Raw genomic sequence first — 10,947 nt, 5'->3', positions numbered from 1 at the left:
AATCGCCTATTTCATAAATATGTTGATTAAAATTACGTGAAAGTGCAGCAGTAAGAAGAACACTTATAATTATGGGACACTTCAAGAATCAATATTGCGGAAAAAAACAGTGTTCTAAGCTTGGGCGCCGGGAGGGGGTGCAAGTAGGTACATTTGCACCCCCCACCCAGAAATAAATCACAAAAAATATATGTCAGTGAATAAATCTGCAACAATAAGTACTATCAACCACAATATTTTCTAGGACAAAGCATTTTCATAAACCCGAGCGATTCGAATTTGAAAAAAACATCTTAATGATATTACATACCTAGTTCGTAGGTGCAGATGGACCTCTCTATATCTAATCTTGGCTGCGCCCTTGGTTTTAAGATTATAATTGTTTAATGTCTGGGAAAAAATATATGTGCTATACTGACGCACTGGGTTAGGGCTTCACGCACTGAGACCCACACTACAATAGAACTAACACTGGCAATAGCTCAGATATATCTAAAACTGAACCCACCAACAGTGACAGTGTTAGACACAGTAATCAAAATAATACATAAAGAAATGTTACTTATTTATTTAACATTAAAATCGACCGACCAAAACTGGGACGCTTAAACATCTCGAAGGCACTATTAAAAGTTCTGTAATTTCACCAAAATCTCGGAAAGTTTGTCGTAAACTCGCAGATGGGTCCTATTTTCGAAGATTTCGATGTAAATTTCGACCATTAGTAGCACAAGGTACGCAGAGAACACTGTCACGCCGGTCCATGCTCTCGTCTTTGGGTTACTATAACTGAATCTTGGGCTATTCTCCATTATTGTTTGGAAACTGCGCTTGATATTTGGCAGATATTGTGTTTATTTTTAGGTCTTGGCATGCGCCGCGAGAGGTCGCTTGTAATGACGAAAATCTTTAGTGCTGAGATCTATAAAGCATTTTTTTTATACGAGTATGGTAAAATTAACCTACTGCACCTGATGTTAAGAGGAATGGGCTCCAATAGAATGTAGACCGACGAGCGACGATGACCCCTCGGCAGTCGACACAATTATGCCGGCCTGTTGGAACCGGATATACACAGGCTGAGCCTGGACCGCGACACACTTACGTGAGCCACTATGGCTAGCACCACGTGTAGGGTGGCCGCTATCCGATACAAAATATAACGCGCTATCACCAGCAACAATCAGCTTCGAAAACTCCCTATGTGAACACATATTCATATAGGTACCTCCTTAAAACAACGCGTATTTACTTAATCTTAAAATTAATTCGTTTGATTAGTTCATTAGCGAAACGAAGATAAACTCAATGAAAATTATACCGTAAGCTATTTTAATTTCCATTACTAATCTTGAATAACTAGTGTTCGAGAATCCTATCAGATAATTAACTCAATGCGGCCCTGTAAAACAGACCTCAAGTTACAAATATAATTATATTTCAAAGAAAAAATAAATGCAAAAGAATTTTACATTGTAATAAAGTAATTGCAGATATTACAGCAGCTTACGAAATTACAGTATACAAACAAATAATTACCCATAAGTATCGGTTACTTAATGCCAACGTTTCAAAATCATGCGGCAATTACTAGTAAATAATATATTAAAACACACTTTCATATTTATTTAATGTTAGACTGGTAGCGAAGTATTTTATATTCTTTGATTTTTACCATCATGACGTCTTTATGGCGAAAATATTTTACGAAGGAGATTCAAGTTTTGAAAAGGGTAAGTACAAATATGACATTAATTAAAAAAAAAACATAAATAATAGTAGTAGTATATTTTTTTCTCAAATAAATAAATAGTAAAGGAAAATCTTGAAATTTCCTAAATTATAAACAATGTAACTAGTTTGGGCGATTTAAGTTTTTAACAGAATGCTTTTGGTTGCAATCAGTTCCCAAATAATCGACAGTCAGCATTGCTTTATTCATTATTATTATAACAAGTATGAGAGAGATTAGTAATCAGCAAAACCCATTACATCCATAATTCAAGAAGAATCACAAGCCTATTGTCCGTCTATAAGAAACTCAAACAGGCTGGAACAATCATGTCGACTGGCGAGTGGCGACATGTAATCAGTCGACAGTCTATCTCATAGAGTACAGTTTCATTTTCGAGCGCGTGTAAAAAAAAAAATGAAAAGAACTAGGGATGTACTGGATCTGTCGATTTAAGACGCCCTCGTACTGTAGTTGCCATATTCTTTTGTATTGTTTATTTCAATGAACAGGTTTACGAGAGAAGCGACTATGAGGACACTTACGAGATACCGAGGAAGTATTTGAAATGGAGCGGTATTCGCATGAAGCACATAATATCTAAGCCCGTAAGGTTTGTATAACTGTATTTGTAAGTCTGCAGTCTAGATATAATACCGATAAATCGCACATTTTCCCATTAATCTGTATGACTTCTTAATGGTTCAGACAAGCGGATAAGTCACTACGGCGATTCAACCTAAACCAAGAGCATTCGTGTATTTTAGCTCCTATAGCTATAAGTTAAAAAGGAACAGAATACTTATCATTATAATAAAAAGGAGGTACCTGTTATGGTATTGTTTACGCTATAAAAAACAAAGTAACACGCGACGTGCCTTTACCCTCAAAGAGATATGCAGATATGCAATCAAATCACTCCCACTCACTCACTCATTCGAACTCCGGACCTCAGAGATTTGACCTCAGATTTTGTATATTTCCCTTTAATATTATAGCATCTGCTGGTTGGTGTACTACTGGTTCTACTTCGCGAACATCGTCTTCGCATTTACCTCGGAACTTATGGGTACATGCATGACGGCTAGCGCCAACACGTTTACCGACGCCATCGCCTTCTTCCAGATGGTGCCTTGCATCGGGTACTGTGGGATGTGTTAGTTTCATTTTTTTTTGCTTTCGTCCTCACTATTTTTAGAATGAGATTTTTCAAAAATCATATAATTTGCAACGATTTGCACAACCATAATAAGATATTAATAACTTTCTGATACTGCTTTAAACTTGTTAGTAGTTTTCTCAAAAAGCTCTTTCTTTATTTTTGCGATCACCAACTTATTTTTTTTACTGCTGTGAATGACAACACGAGCTTACCGTTAGACTGATGTTAAGCGATACGACCGTCCATAAACTAGAAACACCATTCAACCTATGAAATTCATAATATTGTTTGGTATTCCATTGCGCTCGCCATCCTGAGACGTGAGATGTTGTCTCATTATGTCCAGTAGTTGCACTGGCTACAATGTCCTTCAAACCGGAACACAACAATGACTACACACTGTTGCTTGGCGGCAGAAATAGACATTGTGATGGTACCTACCCAGGCGGACTCTCACATATGAAAGGCTAACCAGTACTTACAGTAAACTCATATTTTTAGGTCACAACAGTATTTTTATTACCAAAAGCTATGCATTAAGCGCGAGAATGGAGAGCCCCTAAGATTTGACGGTTCGAGCCACTAAACTAAAGCCGATACTATGTGTACACTGTACATAGACAATCACAATCATCATCTGTACGTCACATGGGCATCTTATTAAAAACCAGCGCTGCAGTATTACATAGGTGGTATTGCATATTATATAGCTGAATGGGAGGCCCATTGTTGGTGCAATGGTTGTTTATGTTATATAGGATTTTGTGTTTTTAATTTTATCTTTGTTCCAACAATAAACTTCTTTCTTTCTTTCTCTTTCTTTCGTTTATAATTACAAACGATCGCATCATCGACATCTAACCACGTTATCTACAGCTAATATTCTGCTACATAATTAATAAATTCCCAGCACTAGTAAAGTCGTTTAAGATGGTGAAGCACAGGCCCGTGTTTGAGAACCTGATAACCGAAATAGGCGACATGTGGCCGCAGAGGCAGGTCGACGAGGAGGAGCATAAGATCATCAGCTCCGCGCTGAGAGAAATCAAAAACGTTGTTAAAGGTAGCGAAAATCTTTAGTAAATATAATTATCATCTAAAATTAATCTCTGTTTCAATAGTGAGCCTGAGTTATTAAGATCGTATAAAATAGAATTACAATGAATCTAGGAAATATCTTCGTGCCTTAACGGTCCGGAGTGATTATAATAAAATTGTAAACTTCCAATATATTGATAATTTGTTTAATTCAGCTAATAAGGCTAGCCTTTTCCCTGATAATTAAAACAGTCTTCTATTAAACACTCATTCAGGATACCAGTGGGGCAACAACTGCTTGATACTGAGCTTTCTATACGCCCCTTTTTGGGAGCTTTTCAAACGCTTCTCAGGGGAGAAATGGGAGCCTAAACTGCAATTCATCTACTGGCTACCCTTCGATCCGTCACAGCCTGTATATTACGAATGTACGTTGGTTCTGCAAACCTGGCAGGGTAAGAACGGGATTTTACAAATTTCTAGTTGTAATTCCTTTCTACGGTCCTCCCACAGAAAGGAAGAATTTTAAATGCACTCCGTGTTTATACGTCTGTAATTATGGTAAAATTTTTGTTGACAAAAAAGTTATGGAAAGAATTCAACTTTGATATTTTGTTTTACTTTCTTGATATACCTATTGGCACTCGCCGATAATAGCGCCTACCCGAATGTGGAAGGTTCGGTGATGGAACATTCTCGAAAGATTTAGTTGTTTCCAGAATTTCGTGGAAACTCGATAACGGATCTCAATTATACAATTTTAGTTTTTGTGTATTTGAGTATTGCAATGCTAATTCACGCGTTGATTTTTTGTGTTAGTGTTCCTATTTAGTGTTTTGGTAGTAAATAAAGTGTTGTGTTATTTAAAGTACAATCTGTATTGTCATTGTGTGTCAAAAACTTTAGCATGTAACAATGTTTAAATTTAGTTTATTTTACTGTGTTTTAAAATTAGCAAGGAGATATGTTAATATAATAAGACGGAGTTTCGAGAATTTCATTTTATAAAAAGAATTTGTTCGTTGTACTTTTTGTGTTGATCTAAGAAATACTATGTGGTGACTTATCTCCTACTTTCCAGCAATAACCGTGATCTGGACGAATATGACCAGTGATATCATGTTCTGTCTGTTTCTAAGCCACATCACCACGCAGTTCAACCTCCTCTCCGTCAAAATCGAGAAGTTGATCTACGTTCCTACGGACCAACAGCTGATTGAGTTTTATCCTCTCGGTAAATTAAAACTATTGTCGAAGTATTAGTTGTACTTAGAATAAATTGCAAATGTTTACGAAAAACAAATTATCTAAGTACTAATTTACTTTTGAAAAAGGCTATATATGCAACTGACAAAAAAAATATATTACATGTATATTTACTTAATCGAAGTTTTTCTAAAATAGTATTATAAATACTAAGTAAACATACTGATGTTTTTAACAAATCTAGGACAGTATAGCGAGGAGTACTTGCGTAAGAACAAGGAGGCCGTGGACTCGTACACGCCACAGCAGTGGGAAGAGAAAAACTTTAAGGAAATTACAGAGATTGTGCTGCAACATCAGGCACTTATAAGGCAAGCATTGTTTCTTGGTTATTTTTTAAAAGCAAATTGAACTCGCAGTTCCTACAAAATGTATAGAATTTGTTTTTTTAATTTTTTTACCTATAAGGTAAAAAAAAATAAAAAAACAAATTCTATACATTTTTTTAGGTTATATATTATTATTATATATTAAGGATTTTCCTGTTCCGAAGAACGTGCGGCAGTTAAGAGCATTTTTGGGCATGTTAAATTTTTATAGAAGATTTCTTCCACGTGCTGCCCAAGTTCAAGCCCCTTTGCACGCGTTGTTGACTGGATCGGTTAAGGGATCACATCCGATTAAGTTAACAGATGACGCCTTAGTAGCCTTCGAAGCCTGTAAAGATAGCCTCTCTAACGCCGCTCTCTTAGCCCACCCGGACTGCACTGCAAAACTCGCCCTAGTGACTGATGCGTCGAACAAGGCGATTGGTGCAGATCTCCAACAGCTGAAGGATGACTCGTAGCAGCCTTTAGCTTTCTTCTCCCAGAAGTTAAGCCCTTCTCAAGTGAAATACTCGCCTTATGATAGGGAACTGCTAGCCATTTACGAAGCAGTCAAATATTTCCGGCATATGCTCGAGGCCCGGCATTTTGTTGTCTATACAGACCACAAGCCGATCAGTTTTGCCTTCCACGAAAGGAAGAAAAACTGTTCGCCAAGGCAGTATAGACACCTTGATTTTATCTCCCAATTCACGACCGACATCTGTCATATATCAGGCAAAGACAACGTCGTGGCCGATACCCTGTCGCGGATTGAAGAACTGGGAGTACTTGTCGACCTCGAGACATTAGCCAAGGGTCAAGCTTCAGATCCTGAATTCTCCAAGTCATTAGAGGAAGGATCATCACTGCGCCTGTAGAAACTTCAAGTACCTGGAAGTCGAGTACCCCTGTACTGCGACGTCAGTACGCCGACTTCTAGACCATTCGTGCCAAAGTTCTTCCGGAAGCAGATTTTTGATAGTCTCTATGCATACACTGCCTGCCTCGGTGGCGTAGTTGTATTGCACGTCCGGTGCAATAGCGCTCTGAGGTCCTGGGTTCGAATCCCGGGTCGGGCAAAGTGATATTTGGGTTTTTCTGCTCAGTATCAGCCCGGAGTCTGGAATTTGTGCCCGATATGGCGATAGGCTCGCCCCCTATCACATCATGGGACGGAACATACTTGGCGAAAAGTGGGTGCCCTAGTTGCGCCTCTGCATACCCCTTCGGGGATAAAATGCGTGATGTTATGTATGTTATGTTATGTCTATGCATACAGTCACCCTGGCGCCAATGCATCGGCTAAGTTAATTGCCGAACGTTACGTGTGGCCAGGAATACGTAAAGACTGCAGTGACTGGGCGCGATCCTGTATTCCATGCCAGCGTGCTAAGTGCTACAAACATTACTATTGATCGTGGCCGCCAATTCGAGTCGGCCCTCTTTCAGTATTTGTCTAAGATAGCCGGATTCCAGCATAAGCAGACGACAGGTTACCACCCGGCATGCAACGGCCTGGTGGAGTGGTTTCATCGGCAACTCAAAGCCGCGATCGTATGCCATGGGAATGATAGATAGACCGCATCCCTACCGTGGGTTCTGTTAGGTATTCGAACTGCCGTTAAAGAGACCTCCAGTCTTCCTCAGCCGAATTGGTGTACGGCGAACCATTAAGGTTACCTTGGTAAGGTTAATTGTAAAATGTACGTAGATATTGTAACTTTGACTTTACGGATGAACAACACCTCAGTCCCCTCCGTGACCATGAAGGCTGCAAAGTCTTCGAAACGTCGGGAGAAAATAAAACACTAATACAAGAAAATATTTTTATGACTCTAAAAATAGCTTTAAATTTTTTTGGGCCCTAAAAAAAGCCCGCTATATTTAGGACTAAAAGCCCTAAGTTGGCAAGCCTGACTGGCGGCCCGCCGGGCATGCCGAGGGTCGCGGTACGTGCGCGGGAGGGGAGTGCGCGCTCATGCAGCGGTGGCGTCATGTGTGTCGTGAGTTTCACTCCCGCGCTCCGCAGGAATACATCACGCTTAGGTGTACCTAGTAGGTACCCTACGGAGGCGCGCGGTACGCATCGAGGGTTGGTGTGCAATTAAGTATTTTTAGTAACATTCACGCTGTTTTAAAATAAAAACATATGGTTTTAAAATATTGATTCCCAAAGTGGTCCAGATGTACCTCCAGGGGTCTAAAAGAGACTCGACGGGGGTCTACGTTGGCGTGACCAAAAAATAGGAGTTTATAATTCGTACGAGGGGTGCACGAAAATTTATCTGGTTTTCATGGTAATTTCTAAAAAAATCAATGAATTTATCGTTCGCTTTAACGGTGAAGGAAAACATCGTGAGGAAACCTGCACATCTGAGAAGTTCTCTATAGGAATTTCGAAGGTGTGTGAAGTCTACCAATCCGCACTAGGCCAGCGTGGTGGACTAAGGCCTAATCCCTCTCAGTAGTAGAGGAGACCCGTGCTCAGCAGTGGGCAAGTATATAATACAGGGCTGATATTATTATTATTATTATTTCATAGTAAAGAACTAAAATGCGGACTTGACTTCACCTATCAATGTAGGCAAATAATATTTTAAGAAGCTCAAAAACTGTTACAAGTAAAACCTTGCATATTCTGGGGTATATAGTAGAAATTTTGCTGTAGAGGGTCCACCGGAACCAGCAGAATTTTGAAAGTAGTCTATGAGAAAAAAAAGTTGGGAACCGCTGGATTAAAGTGACTGCTATTTTACATCTCTACTTTTTCTTTGCCCATTTCAGACTGTCAGAAGACATTGAAAACATGTTCAGTTTGACGTTGCTAGTGAACGTTATAAACAGTTCGCTTCTTATATGTCTTTGCGGATTTTGTAGCGTTGTAAGTAAACAATTACTTAACTTGAGGAAAAATAAATTTACATTCTTATTAGAAGCATATTGTCTCCTTTTTTCCAATGCTAAGTTTATACTTGCAAGTTCGTGCAGCAATATATTGTGCAAATAGTGTAAACACTTCACACTTTTACGCATGCGAGTTGCTGCAAATCCTGCAAACGCAAAACTTGCAGAAGTCAACTTATCGATTGTTTACACGGTAAAAATTGCTTGTGGAAGTCGACTTCTGCAAGTTTTCTTGCTCATCTAAACCTCGCTTAAAATCAAATGATTGCGATTTCGGAGGCTAAATTGTGTTCAAGAAAAAAATACTTTTTCAGGTTTTGGAAAAATGGAATGAAACTGCGTACAAATCTTTTTTGGTAATAGCGCTATCTCAGACTTGGTTTGTGTGCTGGTACGGTCAGAAACTGATCGACTCTGTAAGTTATTTGATTTTCCTAGTCCATTACAGATATATTTTTGCTGGTGGTATGCGGTCATATCCGCCCCGATAGCGATTTGAGTTAACACTCATTTAAACATCTACGTGATACTACGACGTGGTCGCACCATAGTCCACCCCGAAGCAATTCTTGTGCGCTCGGTTTCCACACCGAATGCATTAGGGGACATTTGACGAAGCCCTATGCACTTCGTAAAATGTATATACCTTATGGTTGAAAATTCACATGCAAGCCTATAAGGGACTCGCGAACTTATCCCTTCCTTGTCCGCTCCGCCCATCCTAAAATAGTTTCTTCCTTCTCCTTCCTCAACATATCCTACGTAATTTTCCTCTTACAATATCCCCCCTCGACCCTGCAGTCGTTAAGCCGGGGGAAACCAGTATTCGCAGGGTTCCTTCGCTGTTGACTGTGGGGTCTGTAACAAAAAAAAACCCACCATAGTGGCTCGCGTAAGTGTGACGTGACTGCAATCCCGTATCCCAAGTGAACATTTTGGGCGGTCGTATCGCTTACCATCAAGCAAACGGAAGGTCGTCTCGTAATCCAAAAAAAAAAACTAGTTTTGGTCGTTTGGTTAGTGAGAGAAGATAATCAAGAGATTGTCTTGAGAGTGACGGTTATTACTGATTTTGGCTGCTTCATGGTTACATTCCATGTCTTTCCTATTGTCAGAGTAAAGGTGTGGCCGAAGCTGTGTACAACAGCGGGTGGTACAGAGCGTCCATGAAAATAAGAAGGTCCCTAATGATCATATTCCTCAGGTAATGGAATTAATAATAAACAAATTATTAAAAAAATTATAAATATACATATGTCTAATCACGTGACTACCCAAGTCAAAATATTATAGAGCACAAGTGTGTGCGCAATACACAGGTGCACTTTCTGTCCCTTCACTCGCATAGATCGGTGAGACGACAATCTTACATGACTGGAGACAGACAAGCCAAAATTGGGTAAATTGTCAATTATTAAACGGTTTAGCATGTAGCCGTCTTTTTTAAAAAAGAGTTTTTCGGGGATAAAAGTCCCGCTTTGTGTTTTCCCGGAATAAAAAATAGCCTAAAGCATTCAGAACTAATGTACAAGTGAAAGAATGTTCAAAAACGCTTTACTTATTCTGAGATTTACAGGTTTTAATCACATAAACAGCCTGTGATCCATCCACTTTAATTAATCCTACATTTGAGCAATTATTTGGCGTTATTTACATTTCAATGAAAACATTATTTACGATTTTGCTCATCAACAATTTTTTTCAGGTCCCAGAAAGGCGTTTATGTCACCACTTATGGCTTTTCTGTTATATCATTGACAACTTATAGCACGGTAAGTGCATATTTAATTCTTTATATTTGTGAAACTGTATATTGCCTTTATTAAATATTGTATTGGCAATACTAGGTAATTTGAACAAGGTTATGGAATGTTGGAACTACTCCAGAACCCAAAAAGGAACACAAATAGTTCTATTAATTTAGGAAAATGCTCCAGCCGTCTTTTACGCGATAACCGAGTCTGGAAATCAGACTTTGGCGTAACATACTAAAGTAATTCCATAATGAACTCCATACATATATACTCTTTTGTTCAAAAAATAAAAAAAGGCATAGTACTTTTTATTAATCTGTAATTTTATTTCAGATAATAAAAACTTCATGGTCGTACTTCACTCTATTACTGAAGTTCACCGACGAGTAACATCCTAAGAAGTAACTACTTTAGTTATTTTTAGTAGCTTTTCATGTATTATTACAAATTTACTGTATTTTCAAGGTGATAATAATATTCAGCAATTTAGGCAGTATACGTAGGTTATGCACAGAAATCTATTTTTAAAAGAACTGTATATAAAGCACAAATTCGATTATTGCATGACACCGATTGATTACTAAATAAAAATATTGAAAATTAATGTACTATTTTATGATCCGAATTGTATGGCAAAAAATTTTGTATTTTTTTTCTGTTTAGTTATAAAATGTGAAATGGCAACACTCATTATCCTCTCGGTTTTATTCGGCTAAAGGACATATATCCATGGCTACGAATATATAAAAAATATCTTGGTTTCATAAGGTTATAATTTTTATT

At 38.4% G+C, this 10,947-nt stretch overlaps 1 protein-coding gene and 1 long non-coding RNA gene across 2 annotated transcripts; one reads left to right on the top strand and one right to left on the bottom strand.

Annotated features, from left to right (window-relative positions):
• Positions 1-548: 548 nt before the first annotated feature.
• Positions 549-1,628, bottom strand: LOC119188799. The gene is made up of 2 exons (XR_005112108.1): positions 1,540-1,628; positions 549-922 (listed from the first exon to the last, which is right to left on the bottom strand). It is a non-coding gene; the product is annotated as an uncharacterized LOC119188799 (long non-coding RNA).
• On the top strand, positions 1,400-10,768 carry LOC119188798 (odorant receptor 4-like). Its single transcript, XM_037436695.1, has 12 exons — positions 1,400-1,733; positions 2,245-2,345; positions 2,731-2,888; positions 3,805-3,957; positions 4,208-4,387; positions 5,014-5,166; positions 5,383-5,509; positions 8,291-8,387; positions 8,725-8,826; positions 9,526-9,614; positions 10,116-10,182; positions 10,498-10,768. The coding sequence occupies exons 1-12, from the start codon at positions 1,680-1,682 to the stop codon at positions 10,552-10,554; spliced, it is 1,338 nt and encodes a 445-aa protein (XP_037292592.1). The 5' UTR covers positions 1,400-1,679; the 3' UTR covers positions 10,555-10,768.
• The last annotated feature ends 179 nt before the right edge of the window (positions 10,769-10,947 follow it).

The sequence above is a fragment of the Manduca sexta genome, chromosome 9 (assembly GCF_014839805.1).
Source record: "Manduca sexta isolate Smith_Timp_Sample1 chromosome 9, JHU_Msex_v1.0, whole genome shotgun sequence".
Classification (NCBI taxonomy): Eukaryota; Metazoa; Arthropoda; class Insecta; order Lepidoptera; family Sphingidae; genus Manduca; species Manduca sexta.
This window is presented reverse-complemented; position numbering and strand designations above follow the sequence as displayed.